The sequence below is a fragment of the Muntiacus reevesi genome, chromosome 15, assembly GCF_963930625.1.
Source record: "Muntiacus reevesi chromosome 15, mMunRee1.1, whole genome shotgun sequence".
Taxonomy (NCBI): Eukaryota; Metazoa; Chordata; class Mammalia; order Artiodactyla; family Cervidae; genus Muntiacus; species Muntiacus reevesi.
The window spans coordinates 31,855,907-31,875,218 of NC_089263.1; the positions used below are offsets into that span (position 1 = coordinate 31,855,907).

A 19,312-nucleotide genomic window follows, 5' to 3' on the forward strand; every position below is an offset into this window, starting at 1 on the left:
CCGGTGTGCTGTGGTCCATGGGATCACAAAGAGTCAGACCCGACTGAGCGACTGAACTGAGCATGTGACACTAGGGTACCTCAGTGGAGTTTTTCAGTAGTTAGAGGCTCCAAAGGATAGGACCATGTCCCTGACAGACTGGAGCTCCCGGAGCAAGGGCCCATCAGACAGGGAGGTGTTTCTTGAGATTCCCAGGCCTGGGCTGCAGCCCGATGATCAGACCGGGCCTTGCAGAGCAGGCTCATTTTCCCTTTAGATTGGAGCCCCCCATTAGGGCTGCTGTCTCCTCCCTCAGCTTGCGATGTGCCGGAACGGGTCTCAGGTTCCCAGGGTAGGACTGTCCTCTCCCTCGGACCACGGTTCCCTGGGGCAGAGCTGTGCCTCCTTTGTCTGACAGGTGAGCTGGGTTTCCTCAGAGGTTTCCTTGAGGAGTTTGCTTTGGGTTTGAGGGCAGGCCTGGAAATAGACAAGCGGAGCTCAGGAGAGGTGCTTCCTCCTTCCAGGACTTTAACACAGAATCCGGCTGATTTTTTTAAAAAATTATTTAATTTATTAATTTGTGGCTGTGCTGGGCCTTCATTTCCGCGTGCAGGCTTTCTCTAGCTGCAGCGAGGGGGCTATTCTGTAGTTGCAGCGCATGGGTTCCTGACTTCTCTTGTGGCAGAGCACGGGTTCTAGGCACGCGGGCTTCATGGTTGTGGTGCACAGGCTTCTTGCCCAGCAGCATGTGAGATCTTCCCACACCAGGGATCAAACCCGTGTCCCCTGCGTTGGCAGGCAGATTCTTTACCACGGGACCACCAGGGAAGTCCTGATTTTATTCTTGTATTATTTTCTTCAAAACCACAGACAGCCGTCATTATTTCCAGAAGGCTGGGGCAATTCCGCCACTGGGTGAACACTTTGGAAATGAGGTCTGGCTTGTTTTCATCTCTCATCTCAGAGAACTGCAATTTGTAGGATAAATAAGGCTGAATCTTGATTAGAAACAAAGAAGGCAGAAACAAACGGAAGGAATGCTTCAGCAAAGAGTGCAGATGGCGTGTAGTAGGCAGTAGCGGTCCTGTTGGCCGAAGGTGGCATAGCAGCTTAGCCCTCCTAATCCTTGTGGTTATTGCTCAGAAGCACTAGGAAGTGAGGTCCAGCAGTCAAGTATATGGGCTAGTTGGAAAGGGGTGCTGGCAGGATCAAAACTCTGTAAAGTCACTCCTAGGACCTCGACACCTAGGGACTGGTCACCATCTGAGCCATCTTCTTACTAAATTTTCAATTTAAACTATTAGTGGCTATTTTTCCTATAGAACACATCTCTAATACAGGGATAGGAGGCAATGGGAAAAGGGGATTCACTTTGCAGAACTCACTCGACTGCCCATGTGGATGAGGCTATTTCAGGAGAGCTGTGTGGGCACCGCCGTTCTTTCCATCTCATTCTCTCATACCTCCTTCTAGGACCCTCCCTGAGAATTCTTCCATCATTTTCCTTCCTTCATCCCCAACCCGCCAAGGGGATGGGTACTCTGGAGTCACACTATACCCAGTTGATCTCTCAAGCATAAAGATGTGTCCTTGGGAAAAGCCTTGGGCTGGAGGGGCAATAAGGAGGCAGGTGGTCAGTTCAGGGGTGTGTGGGAAGAGATGAAGACCAAATCTCAGCATCCTTAAGTTCTGTTTCTCTGTATCCATTTTTGTTTTTCAGTGTGAAGGGCCTTGCTCATACATATGAAACATAATGAACAGGAACTTCCCCGATGGCCCAGTGGCTAAGACTCCAAACTTCCAATGCAGGGGGCCCGGGGTTCCATCCTTGGCCAGGGAACTAGATCTGGAATGCCACAACTAAAGATCTTGCATGCTGAAATTAAGACCTGGTGCAGCCAGATAAATAAACATTTAAAACAAAAATAGTGCACAGGTCTCTGAATTTGTGAAGACCAAAGCAAACTTAGTATGCACTTAGAATCGAGTGCTCTTATAAGACTGAACTAATTCAGCTCTCTGCCTCCATTTTGCAGGTGGAAATACTGGATGTGAAATTAGGGAGCATTGGATGGGAAGAGGGGGCTCTGGAACTATGGACGTGAGCATGGTGAGTGTGCCACCCCTGGGCCACGTGAAGACAGGGGACAGCCTGGGCCTTTGTTCCCTAATGTTTGTGCAATATTTTTGTTGAATTACTTGCCTTTGTGTTCTTAACTGATAGGCCATTTTTGGAACAGTTTTAGGATATAGAAAAATGAGCAGAAAGTACTGAGAGTGCCCTTGTACTGGCCTTCCCTGCTCCCAGTTTCCCCTGTTACTAACATCTTGTATTACTTGCAATAATCATAATTATTTTACTATTAATGAATCAGTATTGATACATTTTTAGTAACTAAAATCCATAGTTTACAACAGGGTTCACTCTTGTTGTACATTCTGTGGGTCAAGACAAATGCCATGAACCCACCATTATGGCACTGACAGAATCATTTCACTGCCCTAAAACCACTCTGTGTTCCTCCTGTTCATCTCCCCCTCGTCCTGCCCATCTCCTTATCCTTGAACTTGTGGCAACCACTAATCTGCTACTGTCTCCATTGTTTTACCTTTTCCAGAATATCATATAGTTGAATTCATAAAAATGGTAACCTTTTCAGATTGGCTTCTTTCAGTTAGCAATATGTGTTTAAAGTTCCTCCACGTCTTTTCATGGCTTTGATGCTTGTTTCTTTTCATTGAACACAATATTTTATTGTGTTTTACTTGCTTTTAAAAATTGTAGTAAAATACGTGTAACAAAATTTACCATTTTAACTGTTTGTGTGTCAATCAGGGGCATTAAGTATACTCATAAAAAAAATTAAAAAAATAAAAAGTATACTCATGATGCTGTGCAACTATCATTGCTATTCGTTTCTAGAATTTTTCATTATCCCAAAGAGAACCTCTGCAGTTGTTAAACAGTAACTCTCCATTCTTCCCTTCCCAACCCCTTCCCCAGCGCTTGGTGACCTCTAAAATTCTTTCTCTATAAATTTGCCTAATCTAGATAACTCATGTAAGTGGGATCATATAATATGTGTCCTTTGGTACCAGGCTTATTTCACTTAGCACAATGTTTTCAAAGTTTACACATATTGTAGAATGCATCAGAATACCACTCCTTTTTCATGGCTGAATAGTATTCCATTGTATGTCGATGCCACATTTTATTTATCCATACACCTGTTGTTGGACACTTGGGTTGTTTCCACCTTTTAACTATTGAGAAGAATGCCGCTCTGGACATTCCTATGCAAGTTTTTGTTCAAACACCTGTTTTCAGTTCTTTTATATAAATATCTTAGACTTGTGTCACATGGTAATTATATGCTTAACTTTTTGAGGAATTGCCAAACCATTTTCCACAAGGATTGTATCATTTTATATTCATCCTTGTAATGCACAAGGGTTACAGTTTTTCCAGGTCCCCACCAACATGTTAATGTCCATTTTTAAAATTGTGAATACTTGACATAACATTATTATAGTGTCAGGTATAAAACATAATGATTTAATATTTATGTATATTGCAAAATGATCACCACATAAATCTAGTTAACATAAATCACCACACATAGTTATAGTTACAGGTTTTTTCTTGTGATGATTACTTTTAAGATTTACTCTCTTAGCATCTTTCAAATATTCAAAATATTATTGTTAACTACAGTTACCATACTATACATAACATCCCCATTACTTACTTTATAGCTGGAAGTTTGTACTTTTTAACATCCTTCACCCAGTATGAAACCCCTGTCCCCACCCCTACCTCTGGCTATGACCAGTTCTCCAGACACGTGAGCTTGGTTTTTTTGTTAGTTTGGGGTATTGGGACTTTATGTTTATTTTCAGATTTCTCATATAAGTAAGTTCATTTTTGTCTGAATTATTTCATTTAGCATAATGCCCTCAAGATTGATTCATACTGTTGCAATTTTAATTATATAATATACAATAATTTATATATATATATAATGTATATAATTACAGATTCATGGGGCTGGAAGATCCCCTGGAGGAGGTCGTGGCAACCCACTCCAGTATTATTGCCTGGAGAATCCGATGGACAGAGGAGCCTGGCAGATTATGGTCCATGGGATCACAAAGTCAGACATGACTCAAACAACTTAGCATACACCTCTTATTCTGTCAGTTGCCTTTTTCATTTTGTTGATGGTTTTCTTTACTGTGCAGAAGTTTTTTAGTTTGGTGTAGTCTTGTTTGTTTATTTTTGTTTTTGTTGCCATTGCCTTTGGTTTCAAACCCAAAAAATCACCACCAAGACTAATATCAAGGAGCTTACCACTTATGTTTCCTTCTAGTTTTATGGTTTCAGGTCTTATGGATATATCTTTGATCCCTTTTGAATTAATTTTTGTGTGTGGTGTAAGATAGCAATCCAGTTTCATTCATTTGCATTTGACTGTCCTGTTTTCCCAACACTGGTTGTTGAAGAGACCACCCTTTCCCCTTTGGATATTTTTAACTCCTTTGTCATAAATTGATTGACCATATATACATAAATTTACTTCTGGGCTCTCTATTCTGTTCTATTGTGTCTGTTTTTAGGCCAATAACATACTGTTTCGATGACTATACCTTTGTAATACAGTTTGAAATCAGAGAACATGATGTGTCCAACTGTATTCTTTCTTCTCAAAGTTGCTTTGGTTATTTGGGATCTTTTCTTATGCTTCTATGCCAACTTTAGGATTGTTTGTTATATATCTGTTTAAAATGCCATTGGAATTCTGATGGGGATTGTCTTGAATCTGTAGATTGCTTTGGAAAGTATGGACATTTTAGAATATTAATTCTTCCAATCCATTAGCACAGAACATCTTTCCATTTATTTGTTTCTTCTTCAGTTTCTTTCACCAGTGTCTTATTGTTTTCATTGTGCTTGTACCCCTGCTTGGTTGCTCAGTCATGTCTGATTCTTTGCGATCCCATGGACTGTAGCCCAGCAGGCTCCTGTCCATGGAATTTTTCAGGCAAGAATACTGGAGTGGCTTGCCATTTCTTTCTCTGGGGTATTTTCCCAACCCAGGGATCAAACTCGTGTCTCCTGTGTCTCCTGCATTGTAGGTAGATTCTTTACCTGCTAAGTCATTGGGAAGAAGTCCAGTTTTCAGTGGGCTTCTTTTCCTCCTTAGTTAAATTTATCTGTAGACATTTTATTCTTTTTGAAGCAATTGTAAGTGGGATTGCTTTCTTAATTTCTCCCTCCAATAGTTCATTATCAGTGTATAGAAATGCCACAGGTATTTGCATATTGATTTTGAATTCTGAAACTTTACTGAATTTGTTTATAATTTCTAGTAATTTTTTAGTAGAGTCTTTAGGGTTTTCTAAATATAATATCATGTCATCTGCAAATAGGACAGTTTTACTTCTTCTTTTCCAACTTGGTTGCTTTTAAATTTATTTTTCTTGTCTAAATGCTCTGGGTAGGACTTCCAATACTATGTTGAATAAAAGTAGTAAGAGTGGGCATCCTTGTCTTGTTCATGATCTTAGAAGAAAACTTTTAGCTTTCATCACTGAGTATGATGTTAACCGTGAGCTTATAATGTATAGCCTTTATTATGTGAGGTACATTCCCTCTATATCTACTTCATTGAGTTTTTTAAATATAAAAAATGGATGTCGAATTTTATCAAATGCTTTTTCTGCATCTATTGAGGTGATGATATGATCACAGTTTAGTTTTTTTTTTCCCCCACACTGCACAGCTTGCACGATCTTAGTTCCCTGATCAGTGATGGAATCTGCGCCCCGTGCAGTGTAAGCATGGAGTCCTAACTAGTGGATTGCCAGGGGATCCCCAAATAACAGTCTAGTTTTTAATTTTTATTATAGCCATTCTAGTAGGTGTGAAATGGTACCTCATTGTATTTTTGACTTGCATTTCCCTAATAACAAATAGGGCTTCCCAGGTGGCGCTAGTGGTAAAGAACCCACCTGTCAATGCAGGTTAGACATAAAAGACATGGGTTCGGTCCCTGGATTGAGAAGGTCCCCTGCAGAAGGGCATGGCAACCCACTCCAGTATTCTTGCCTGGAGAGTCACATGGACCGAGGAGCCTGGCAGGCTGCAGTCCTTGTGGTCACACAGAATTGGACACATGCATGCAGTAACTAATAATGTTGAGTATTTTTTTTGTGTACTTGTTCCTTTGTATATCTTCTTTAGAGAACTGTCTATCCACGTCTTCTGCCCCTTTCTTCTTTTAGTTTTGTTGAGATATGACTGATGTATAGCATTCTATAAGTTAAGGTATGCAGCATAATGATGGACTTATAAGCATTATGAAATGATTATCACAATAAGTTTACTGAACATCTATCATCTTGAATAGATACAAAAGTAAAGAAATAGAAAAAAATTATTTCTTGTGATGAGAACTTTTAGGATTGACTCTCAACAACTTTCATATATAATGTACAGTAGTGTTAATTATATTAATCACATTATACATCACATTTCTAGTACTTATTTATTTATCTTATAACTGGAAATTTGTGCCTTTTGACCACCTTCATTCAAATTTTCCCTCCCCCACTGTAACCACAAATCTAATCTCTTTTTCTATGAGGTTGTTTATTTTTTGAAGTATAATTGGCCTACAATTATATGGTATATATAGCTGTTAGTTAAAAAGAAAGAAAGGAAAAGAAACAAGGGTTCCTCAGAGACCCCCCACCCTTCCCTTCCCTGCCTCGGAAGGCCGGCAGCTTCTTCACTTGATGGGGAAGCGCAGCCGTGCCTGCACATGCTTACAGCGGGCATGCTTCATGGTCAGCCCGTAGGTGGGGGTTAGGTCCACTTTCACACCTGGTGGCACGCTGAACTCCAGCCGCTGCAGCAAGATGGCCAGGAAGAGGAAGACCTCCCACCTGGCCATGACCTCCCCTATGCACCGGCGCTTGCCCATGCCGAAGAGTAACACTTTCTCACTCGAGATCTTATCGATGGCGGTGCCATCAGATGTGAGGAATCTCTCTGGCCGGAACTCAAATGGGTCCCCCCACAGCTTCCTGCAAGATAAACAGAGGAAGTGGAATCTCTGGGTGGGGAGACCCTGCAGGGGAAAGGCCTGGTGGGGGGGACTTCTGTGTTAGACTAGATCTATCTAATAGGGCAATGAAAGGAGAGTGGAGAAAGGAGCCAAACTGTTTTCTGATGCTTATTTCTTTGCATAGCTCTCTCTAAAATCACCAGCCTTGGAAATAGTGCTTTTTAGTAGTAACTTGCTATTTTAAAGAAATCATACTTTAACTGAAAGAAGTTAAAAGAAGGAATACCTGTCCGTCTCTATCCTACTCAATATACAAGGGGGACCAACAGTCCATCTTCGTTTATCCTTATGGTTTTGTAGTAATTATTGATAGCATCCTTTTTTACACTCAGAAGCGCCCTAGTTTGGATGGTAAATTATATGATCCTTCTACTTATAGACTAAAGTGGGATTATCCAAAGAAGTCCCTAAGTCATTCACATCAGAATCATCTGAGGTAATCCACCTTACCTCATGATGTGGAACGTTGGGGTACAGAGCTCCATAATCTATAACCAACTTCCTAGTCAATGCACTAAAGTTTGAGAAACGTGGACCTACATTTTATCCCTTGGAGCAGGCTAACTAGCCACCGAGGCACCGTTCCTTTATTGTGTAACCAGTTCCTAGGGGGACAAACAGCTTTCCTGACTGCTGAACATCACACATTTTTCAGTGGGGATGTGTACTCACGGGTCATGATTGACCTGCCACTGGTTTACGAACACACAGCGTTCCTTGGGGATGAAGAAGCCATTCAGTGTTGTATCCCTTGTTGTGCTAAGGAGGGAAGAGGGCTTTGTCAGCTTCAGGGGCTGGAAAATTGAGGTGTGTCTCTGGGAGGGTTTTTTTTTTTAACCATTAAAAAAACTGACATATAATTATTGGCATCTTTTAAAAACTTTTTTTTGGCCCCATGGCTGTGGCATGTGGAACTTTATCTTCCCAACCAGGGATTGAGCCCACATCCTCTGCACTAGAAGGCAGAGTCTTAACCCCTAGATCACTGAGGAAGTCCAAAAATTGACATATAGCTAATTTACAATGTTGCACTAGTTTCAGATGTACAGCAAAGTAATTCAATTTTATCTGTAAAATTGAATCCCAAACTCCTAATTTTATTTGTAAAACTGGATCACTTTGTTGAAACTAATTGAAACAAGTTTGTTTGTTTCAAAGTTTGCTGAAACTTTGATGAAACAAATATCTAAAACTAATACAACATTGTAAATTGATATACATGTATTCTTTTTCAGATTCCTTTCCATGATAGGTTATTAGAAGATATTGAATATTCCTCTATGTGCTATATAGTATGTCCTGTTGTTATTATCTATTTTATATATAATAGTTGTATACACATTAATCCCAAACTCCTAATTTCTCTCTCCGGAAGCAGGGGACAAAACACGGCAAAGACTGCCGGGGTGGGAGGGCAGAACACGTAGTCCTCACCTGTGGGGGTGGTGAAGGGGGCGAAGGAGGAGTGTCTGAAGGTCTCCAGGATGAAGCCCCCCTCTCCCACCTCAGGAGGTTCTTGCGCCTACCTCCACCCCACTCCATTAGCCTGCCCACCATGGTCTCCCCACTGTACACTTGGAGGGAATTTCAGGAGCAAGGAAGGGTTGAGATAGTTCTTCCCCTTTCTCGGATCCTGTTCTTCAACAAATGTTTACTACACTTTTGCCTGTAGCCAACTGTGCCCTTGGCCATTCTCCGGAGCTAAGAAACAGGCAGTCTGGGCCGGTCCTGGGGAGTTCCCAGTCTGGCTGAGGAGCTAGGCCTCTTCCTCTGGGGATAACTAGACCAACGTATGGGCCGAAGTAAGTGCTTGCTAACTCTCTTGACATTCTTAACATCCCAGGACCTAATCCTATAGGACAAATGGCTCTAAGTCCTACAAAATATCAGAATGAAGTTATGCCAGCTGGATGAGTCGAGAAAGGCTTCTAGGGGACGGGAAGTTTGTGTCAGAATAGGATAAGATAGGATTCTGGTAGCCAGAGAAGAGGGTAGAAGGTATTTCAAGCAGAAGTTCCAGCATAAGCAAAATTGGAGGCTGACCGGTTCATGTTCGTGAGGGGTGGTTAGGCCAGTCTGGCTGGGTTGAGCATACTTGAAGGAGGGAATGTGAGTGGAGGTGAATGAGAGTTGAGGTCAGAGTTTGGTTTTCTTCTGAGGGCTGGGTACTTTGATCATGTTTGGACTGGATGGGGGCAGAGTAGACGCCAAGGTCTGGGAGGAATCTGGTGTCATGGCCAGGAAGGAGATGCCAAGGTCTGACCAGGGCCAGGGCTGAGAAGCAGGAGGGAAAAGAGGGCAAAGACTTCAGGGGTGCAAAGGCAGAAGAAGCAGGCCTCACCTGTGGGGGATGGTGAAGGGGACGAAGGAGGAGTGTCGGAAGGTCTCCAGGATGAAGGCCTCCAAATAGGGCAGCTGGGATCTGTCGGAGAGCCGGGGCCGCCGCGCCCTGCCAATCACTCTGTCTGCAGAGCACGGAGGACAGAGAAGGCTGAGGGGCTGTCTCCCCTGCTCCATGGCATCTGCATCCCCATTCATACCAGGCATCACCCTACGTGGTACTGTGTCAGTTTACAGGTCTGAGACCCAGTGACCCTCCAGTATCTTCTAGGCAAGGGTGGGCAGAACCACATGCTCAGGGCTTAGTAGACACATGACAGCTATATGTAGATTGAACAGATGAGCTGGGATCCCAAGGCTTCCCTCCACCAGAGGGTTGGGGGACACCACATACCCAGCTCCTCCTGGATCTTTCTCTGTATCTTAGGATTTGTCACAAGGTACATAAGGCTCCAGGAGATGGCTGTTGTGATGGTGTCAAACCCTGGACGACATGGGGCATAGTGAGGAAGAAAGGAAGACAAGAATGAGAAGGTAGTATTTACCAAGCACCTACCATGTATGTAGCAAGCATTGTCTTTCTCTGCTTCCTTTCCCCCAAAGACCCTCACCTTGAATTTTCTAAGGGCTGAGGCAGAGTCTCCTCTGCACAAACTCAAGTAACTGCTTTTAAGTTTAGCTGCTGGGATTACAAGGGCCCAGACTTATAGACCAAAGAAGCCTTTATTGTTTAGGTGGGGAAACTGATCCAGAGGAGGAGAGGGACTTGGCTGGGCTTTCACCAGGAGTTGGTGGTACCTTCTGGGCTCAAACCTTGAGTCAGGTGTCCTATACCAGCTGACTTGTGGTTGATGGGTTGTCTGATGGACCCCAGGGCTGGGCAAGGCTGTGGGTGAGCAGCAGGCACTGAGGGATGGAGGGGCAAGGGTCTGGCTCCTACCGGCCCCAAAGAGGTCGTTGACAAGGTTGACAGTCTTCTCCTGGGAGATGAGGCGACTGCTGGCTTGGGAATTATCTTCACTGTGCTTGAACAGGGCGCCTATGATGTCCTGGACGCTGTTCTGAGGGGGCATAGGTTTAGGGTCACCCTAGCACTCCTGGGGTGGAAGGCTGGGGTCCCTTGTCCCATCCCTTATGGCCCCACCTGCTGGCCTCTGGGCAGTAAGTTGAGCTCACGGCAGCAGCTGGTAATAGCCCCATGTGTGTGCTGTCACTTCAGTTGTGTCCAACTCTGTGACCTTATGGACTGTAGCCCGCCAGGCTCCTCTGTCCATGGGATTCTCCAGGCAAGAATACTGGAGTGGGTTGCCGTGCCCTCCTCCAGGGAATCTTCCCGACCCAGGGATTGAGCTCACGTCTCCTGCGTTGGCAGGAGGGTTCTTTACCACTAGCACCACCCGGGAAACTCAGTAGCAGCCCTAGGTAGGGCTTAAAGTATCATTTCATACTCCATTGACCCTTCCTCTCAATAACCCCAGGGGTCCAATTTCACAGGAGGAGGTTGGTGTGAGTACAGGGAAGCAATGTGACATGTGAGCTGGGAATTAGCCTCTGTCAGGGTTCAGGTTCCTGTAAAACAAAAGCCTTCTCCTAATAACAGCACCCCGCATTGTGGGCTCTGCCAGGGCCCCTTGCATGGGGTTACCTCTCTGGGGCTTTGAGCAGCCCTGAGAAGGAAACTGAGGCCAGAGAGGGAGAGGGACTGGCTCCAGGTCACACAGCTGGCCCGAGGTGTCCCAGAGACTTCCTGGGCTTTGGCCACATACAGCTGCGTGGGTGCCTTGGTGCTGGGGGAGGGGGGCCACAGCCAGACTCTCGGGTGCCCTCATACCGCCTGCACCCTGGGCTCACCTTGTCAAAGTCCTGGTAGTGCTCCTGGACCGTTTTCCGCACGAACTGCAGGAACCTCTGGTTGAAGCTCTTGAATCTTTGCAGAGCCGGGTTGGGCAGGTATTTAAGGATGGGGAAGAAGTCCACAGGATTCCCGGAGCTGGCGGATTCCACGAACTCATGGCTGCTCTCCACCAGACTGAGCATCTCCTTACTGCTCTGGGGGAAGTGCTGCCCAAAGCACATGGCACCAATGACGTTGGCCACCGATGCCACCACGTGGCCATAGGGGTCGAAGCGCCCAGGCCCTGCCATCAGCTCCTGGAACTTGCCCAAGAGGGCCTCAGCCTCCTTGCTCACATGATCCTCCAGGTAGCAGGAGGATGAGGAAGACGGGTCTGAGGCGACAGAGAAGGTGTTGAGAGCATTCTGGGCCAGGCGTCGCCGGGCAGCCCACACCGGCCCAGAGTCTGGGTTGAAGGTCATGCTCTGGCCATCAGAAATCAAGGTGAAGCTGTAGAGGTCGGGCCGGCCCTTGAAATCATCGCCCTGCCGCACCAGGGCCTGCCGGATGGTGTCCAGGCCACTGAGCACCAGCACGGGTGTGCAGCCAATGCGGATCTGCAGCACGTCCCCATAGCGCTGGCTCAGCTGTGACAGGACCAAGTGTGGGTTCTTCCCCAAGGTCAGCACATGCCCGAGCAGGGGCCAGCCCCAGGGCTCTGGTGGACTCTTCAGGCCTTTAGGGACCCGAGGCCGCCAGGTCCTGACCACCCAGAATACCAGGCAGAAGACGGCAGAGGCCAGGAGAAGCTCCATGGCTGAGAAGGGACTGGGCTGGGACGATGCCATCTGTACCCACTGCAGGGGAAGAGGAAGGAGGGGTGAGATGGAGCCACTCATTCATTTGTTTACTCAGTCAAAAAACACTTGCCCACGTTCTGTCCTTGGTTCCCAGCCGAACAGACTGAGAAAGACTGAGTTACATCCACTAAATTACATAGGTCCTGCATCCTAGGACCTCATCCACAGGGCATCACAGAATCTGAGGCCTGGAAAGGAGCCCTGAGATTACCAACGTGAGTGTCTGAACTCCCAGTCCTGGCCCTCCCCTCTGCCTATCACCTGTTTCCAATTCTGAGGCTGAAGTGATCACTTCAAAACAGGGAAGCACTCTTGCAAACCCCAGTGCAGGGTGTATGCTGGGCATTGTGCCAAAGAATGCCTGCCTGGGGACCCTTCCTGCTGATACCTCCTCATACCCTGGAAACAGGGAGCTGCTCCCCTCTTCACAACACTGATGAGACCAAGATCGCAGGGCTCATGCAAATGGCTTTTGATACACTCTTCCCTAGGGCATTCTTTATTAAGACACAAAAGAGAGGACAAATCTTCATTCTCTCAGTCTTTTTTTTTGGCTGTGCAGCTCTTTATGTGGGAATCTCAGTTTCCAGACTAGGGATTGAACCCGCGTCCCCTGGAGCGGAAGTGCTAACACCTGGACCACCAGGGAAGTCTCTCACATCCTCTCGCTGCTTTTAAATATTTATTTATTTGACTGCTTTGGGTCCCAGTTGCAGTGCATGAACTTCGTTGCTCTGTAGCGTGTGGGATCTTAGCTCCCCAACCAGGGATTGAACTTGCATCCCCTGCATTGCAAGGAGGACTCTTAACCACTGGACCACCAGGGAAATCCTACTCTCACAGTCTTGAAGGCTGAGGTTGGGCTGTAGCTAGGCCAGGGCTATCCTCATGTCAGGTGGGGAGCCCTACCCACCTCTCCACTCCAGTCACACTAAGAGTCCCTAGAGGAGGCCCAGTCTAAGCTTCTCATTTAAAATTGGGGAAACTGAAGTCTGGAACTGGGCAGCAAGAACTAGAACTCAGGCTTCCTACATCTACCCCAGGGTCCCTGCTTCCCTCCATCTCCAGTGATTCCCCAGATATATATTGGGGGATCCCAAGGGCTAAGAAAGAGGCCCAAGAAAGGTACCTGTAGAAGCAGGTGCTGGAGGTCAGCAGGATTGTGGGGGCTGATCCGGAGCTCCTGGCCCCAGCTGAGGGGACTTTTATAAAGAGCACCCCTATCAGATTGGCCCTGCTGTCCCGGTCACCTGATGGCAAAGTGGCTGAAAAAAGTTGAAAGGATTAGCTCTTGGCCTTGGGCCACAAAACCCAGCTCCACCTACCTCCCAAGGCCCGGGGGCAGCTCTTGCGGGCATAGGTGCTATGTCCCTGGGGAGGAAGATCCAGCTCCTTTCAGGATCCAGAGTCAGGAGGGAATGCTTCTTTCTCACACAGGCTGGGCAGGGTGCTGGGAGTGAAAGCCTCTGGGCTAGTCCAGACCACTTTCCCATTGTCCCCATGAGGAGGGACCCTTCCTGGGCACTCTGTCCAGGCTGATCAGCAGGGTAGGCTCCTGAAATGCCCCTCCAACAACCTGTGAAACCAAATAAGCAATAGGCATGTTCTGGCCATCACTTCATGGCAAACAGATGGGGAAACAATGGAAACTGGCAGATTTTATTTTCTTGGGCTCTAAAATCACTGTGGATGGTGACTGCAGCCATGAAATAAAAAGACACTTGCTCCTTGGAAGAAAAGCAATGACAAACCTAGACAGCATATCAAAAAACAGAGGCATCACTTTGCCAACAAAAGTCCATATAGTCGAAGCTATGGTTTTTCCAGTAGTCATGTATGGTTGTGAGAGTTGGACCATAAAGAAGGCTGAGTGCTGAAGAACTGATGCTTTTGAACTGTGGTACTGGAGAAGACTCTTGAGAGTCCCTTGGACAAGCAAGGAGATCAAACCAGTCAATCCTAAAGGAAATCAACTCTGAATATTCATTGGAAGACTGATGCTGAAGCTGCAGCTGCAATACTTTGGCTACCTGATGCAAAGAGCCAACTCATTGCAAAAGACCCTGGTGCTGGGAAAGACTAGGGCAGAGAAGCGGACAACAGGATGAGATGGTTGGATGGCGTCACCGACTCAATGGACATGAGCTTGAGCAAGATCCAGGAGACAGTGAAGGACAGGGAAGTCTGGCAGGCTGCAGTCCATGGGTTCACAACAAGTCAGACGTGACTTAGCGACTGAACAACAATGCTCTGGCTACCTCTGAATTCCAGCCTGGGTCCTTAGTCTGAAAACAAGAGATGATGAGGATCATATGTTCTAAAGAGAGGCTCCCTCAGCCTCCTCCCTCTTGGTGAAAGATGGTAATAGTGTATGAAGAAAATTCATGCTGTGGGCTCTTCTTCACAGCAACTAGCTTGGAATCTTCAAAGTGGTGGATTTCATTAAGAACAGAAAAAAGAAGACAAGGGCATTTTCTAGAGCAAAGAGACTAAAGAGAAACAACTACCAAATGCAATATGTGAAACTTGGTTGGACCCTGGATTTTAAAAAATGCTTTTCTTTTAAAGCTACAAAAGATATTAGGGGGAGAACTGAAGACTTGTGAACAAAGATTGGAGATTAGATGATATTATGGAATTAATGTTAATTTTTTTAGATACAAGTCTAGTATCATGATTCGGTGGGAGAATATTTTAGAAAATATTCTTAGGAGATTAATATTCTTAGAAAACGAATATCATAAGGTTTTTTGGGGGTGGTGTTTGTTGTTACGTTTTGTTTTTGGCTTGCCACATGCCCGCCACCAGACTGCCAGGGAAGTTCTCAATACCATAATGTTTAGGGCATGAAGTGTCAGCATGATTTCTGCAATTTACTTTTAAATGGTTTTCTTCAAAAATATACCACTATCTGTTTATCTCTATAGAGAGGAGAGAGTAGTCAGGACAGATGTCAGCTCTCTGAGAAGGTATGTGATCCTCTGTGGCAGGAAAGGGAGCCTCGAGGTGGAGGGCTGTTGCTTGGTAAGGAGTCCCCTGCTGGTTCTCTGCTTCCCCAGCTCATAAAGCCAAGAGACAGGGTTCTAGGAGACCCAAACCTTAAGAGCGGGGTCCCTGTGAGAAGGGAATGCCTCCGCTGTAAGTGCAGACGTGGAGGAGCGGGTGAGGGAGCCTGTGGCCTTTGTGTGTCTGTCACACACTTTACAGCACTTCATGCTTATGGGCCCAGTGTTGTTATAATAGCTTTATATTTGTAAAAAAAAACATTCCTACTAATCCCATGGAATGGAAATTAATACTATTGTTAGATTACAGTGGAGCTGAGTTGGAGACCTAGGTTCGATCCCTGGGTTGGGAACATTCCCTGGAGGAGGGCATGGTAACCCATTCCGGTATTCTTGCCTGGAGAGTCCCCATGGACAAAGGAGCCTGGCGGGCTACAGTCCATGGGGTCACAAAGAGCCTGACATTTCTTAGCGACTTAGCACCACACACAGCAGCGCGTTAGAGTTGGGGCTCTAACCTGCAGGAGACTGTGCCCCCGACCACGGCGTGCACCTGCTCGACACGGTCCCTGGGTCTGGGGAGACTTGTGGACACGGAGGCTGAGCAGAGCAGCCCGTGAGGACAGGGGTAGCAGAGGGCAGCCCGCAGAGCCCAAGCAGCATGCCTTACCAGGACCTGAGTCTCCCAAGAGCTGGGTGAGACCTGGCTGCAGAGGGGAGGGGACCCCAGCAGCGACAGGCTACAGGGAGCACCTTGTGGGAATCAGCTGAGGGGGAGCAAGAGGTCAGCCAGAGTCCAGCAGCTGTGTTAGGAACTGTTTGATGTGGAGGACACGTTGGGGCTAAAAGGCACTCGATGAAAAGCTGGCAGTGGAATGTCTGCTACATACAAGGGTATTTGGAGCTAAGAGAGAAGATAAACAGCACCAGACAAACAGAAAGAGATTGGTTCATCTTCCAGCACCCTCCCTCTTTCCTTTCCCTCGTGGGGGGTGAGGAGGGTGTGAGGTGGGATGACGGGGGCGGGGGGGTGTCAGGACATGGTGGGGACGGGGATGGGGGAGTGAAAGAGAGAGTGTTTCTCCTCTTCCCACAAACCAGAAATTTCATGTGAGAAGCACATTTTGATTTACTTAGGACTGACTGGCCTTTTTAATTCCTAAAAACGAGAGAGCTGTGAGATCAACCTGGGAATCTGACAAAGGCACAAAGCCTCTTGGAAGATTGTGGCTGAGAGGAAAGGAAAGCTGTTTTATCTTTGTATCTGCATTGGGTTTAGCTCACTCTTATAAAATGATTGAGGTTTGAGGTTAGGGTTGGTATTGTAGAAATTGACTATTTCTCTGTCTCTCTCTCCTCCTGTCTTTTCCTTCCTCTCTCTCTCTAATGATCTAAAGTCATACTTCATTCAAATTTTCATAGTTTTTGCTAATGTCCTTTTGTCCCTTCCTGTTCTCAGATTTCATCAAGCAGGACAATATGTTACACAGAGTCATTGTTTCCTTAGGTTTCCCTTGGTTGAGACTTTTTCAGACTTTGTTTTCTCAGAAGAACTGGGCAGATATTTGATAGAATGTCCAGCTGTTGGGATTTGTCTGACACTTTCCTCAGGGTGAGACTGGGGTTATGGGCTATTGATAGGAAGACCGCAGGAGAGAAGTGCCGTTTTCATCACATCTTATCAGTGGTACGTATTGTCAACCTGACAGGAAGGTTGATGTTCTTAGTGATCAGCTGACTGAAGTAGAGTTTACCAGATTTCTCCATGGGAACATCACTCATCCTCACTCTCCATACTGTACTGTTTGGAAGGAAGTCACGTGCTCAGTCCACATCTAAGGACTGGGGGTTCTGCTCCCCTCCCTGAGGATGAAATTTCTATGTAAATTATTTGGACTTCCCTGGTAGCTCAGTCAGTAAAGAATCTGCCTGTAGTGCAGAAGACCTGGGTTTGATCCCTGGGTTGGGAAGATCCCCTGGAGAAGGAAATGGCAACTTAACTGCAGTATTCTTGCTTGGAAAGTCCCATGGACAGAGGAGCCTGGCAGGCTACAGTCCATGGGGTCACAAGTGTCAGACATGACTTAGTGACTAAACCACCATCCCTGCATAAGAGATGATCTATCTTTTTAAATAATTTCTTAAAACTTATTATTAAATTACAAGATACAGAAAAGTGCAAATAATCTGTACAACTCAATGAATATTTTATAGACTTCACATGAATCATGTAGTCAGTTCTCAGATTAAAAGACAGAATGTTAGGAGCACCCTAGAAACCGCCCCCATGTTCCTTCCCCCAGGGGAACAATGACCCCAATTTCTAATGGCATAAATTAGTTGTGTCTGTTTTTGTTATCATGTAAATGAAATCATGCTGTGTACTTTTTTGGCATGGAATTTTTACAAAAACTAATAGATTTCATTTTTTGGTTGTTGTTGATTGAGTTTATTGGTTATTTTTGTTTGTTTGATTGAGGTATAATTTACCTAGAGTAAGATACAAGGATGATGAGTGAACATTTCAGTGAGGTTTTGACATAGGGTACACTCATGTATCCAATCCAATATATAAAGCAAAATAATGTTTCCATTACAACAGAAACTTTCCTTGTGCACCTTTGCAATCAGCTTCCCTCCCCATCCCACAAGCAACCACCTTATGAATTTTTAAAATCATAGAATAGTTCTACCTTTGTTCAACATAAAATTTTTGAGATTTATCAAGGTTGCATGTTAGATTTCATTTTTTACAGCAGTTTCAGGTTTATGGAAAAGTTGGGTGAAAGAACAGAGAGCTCCAATATGCCTCCTCCTCCTCCAATTTCCTCAATTATTAACTTCTCGCATTAGTGTGATACATTTGTTGCAATTGGTGAATGAATATTAATACAATATTATCAACTGAGTCCAGAGTTTACATTAAGATGCACTCTTTATGTTGTACAATTCTATGAATTTTTTTTCACTTTTAAAAACTATGGTAAGATATAAAACATAAAATTTATGATTTCAAACATTTTTAAAGTGTAGGACTTGGCAGACTGCGTACTCTTTGGTTTCTGGCTTCTGTCACTTTTTCTTTTTTAGATGACTCATCCACAATGTTGGGTGTAATTGTTGGGTGTAATTCTCTTTTCTGTATGGTGTTCTAATATGAATACACATAATGCGTTCTCACATAAATACACAATGAATGTATCCATCCACTCAACTGTCGATTGACATTTGGCTTGTTTTCCATATTGAGCTATGATGAGCCCTGCTGCTGTGAACATTCTTGCATATATTTTTGTATGTATTTCTGCTGTCTGTGGAACTATGAGTGGAAATGCTAGATGACAGCCTAGGCTAACTCAGGCTAGCGCTAGAGTTCAGTGCTAGTAGATCTTAGCACTGAACGATTTTCTGAAATAGTTGAACAAATTTTATTTCCACTGGCTGTGACTGAGAGTTCAACTTACTTCTCATGCTCACTACTACTGGATTGCTTTTAATCTTTTTGACTCTAGCCCTTCTGGAGTGTGTGTTGACTACTTCCCTTTTTAAAACCCCTCAATGTTCCCTATAGATTTCAGGATAAAACCCAGACTCCTTTGCTTGGCACCCAAAGGCTTCAGCGGCAGCTCTTGCTCACGCTCTCTGCCTCTGTTTGCCACCACATCCGGGTGCCCCCATTTCCATCGTCTTTCTCCATATATGGATCCCTTTGACACCTACACCCCATCCTGTGTTCTTTGGCTCCTCATTTTTTGTTTAGATTGAAGTATAGTTGCTTTACAATGTTGTGTTAATTTCTGCTGTAGAGCAAAGTGATTCAATTATATATATATTTACCTTCTTTTTTCCAAACTTTAAACTTTGTATTTTGTATTGGAATATAGCCTATTAACAATACTGTGGTAGTTTCAGGTGAACGGTGAAGGGACTCAGCCATCCATATACATGTATCCATTCTCCTCCAAGCCCTCCCATCCCATCCAGGCTGGCACGTATATATACATTCTTTTTTAATATTCTTCTCCATTTTGGCTTATCATAGGATATCGAGTATAGTTTCCTTTGCTATACAGTAGGACCTTATTGTTTATCCATTCTGTACCTGCCTCTCATTTTATACCCTGTTCAGCTGCCCCATGCTGGCTGGGTTCAAGCCCCTCCTCT

At 45.0% G+C, this 19,312-nt stretch overlaps 2 protein-coding genes across 2 annotated transcripts in view; one reads left to right on the top strand and one right to left on the bottom strand.

Annotated features, from left to right (window-relative positions):
* The first annotated feature begins 262 nt into the window (after window positions 1-262).
* LOC136147055 (cytochrome P450 1A1) overlaps window positions 263-19,312 on the top strand; it is a 37,666-nt gene continuing 18,616 nt past the window's right edge. The window contains exons 1-2 of the mRNA XM_065906187.1: window positions 263-397; window positions 2,016-2,089. The gene's annotated coding sequence lies outside the window, so the exon portion shown is untranslated. The remainder of the gene's footprint in view (window positions 398-2,015; window positions 2,090-19,312) is intronic.
* Window positions 6,771-12,131, bottom strand: CYP1A2 (cytochrome P450 family 1 subfamily A member 2). The gene is made up of 6 exons (XM_065906485.1): window positions 11,301-12,131; window positions 10,390-10,510; window positions 9,844-9,933; window positions 9,451-9,574; window positions 7,782-7,868; window positions 6,771-7,068 (listed from the first exon to the last, which is right to left on the bottom strand). Exons 1-6 carry the CDS (start codon window positions 12,129-12,131, stop codon window positions 6,771-6,773), a joined length of 1,551 nt encoding a protein of 516 aa, XP_065762557.1.

Excerpts from the sequence above, each read along its gene's own strand:
- CYP1A2 (XM_065906485.1), bottom strand. The coding sequence starts at position 12,131 with ATGGCATCGTCCCAGCCCAGTCCCTTCTCAGCCATGGAGCTTCTCCTG. Across the intron at positions 10,511-11,300 it reads ACTACCAGGACTTTGACAAG|AACAGCGTCCAGGACATCAT; the intron begins GTGAGCCCAGGG and ends ATGCCCCCTCAG. Across the intron at positions 7,869-9,450 it reads CCCTTCACCATCCCCCACAG|CACAACAAGGGATACAACAC; the intron begins GTGAGGCCTGCT and ends TTCCCTCCTTAG.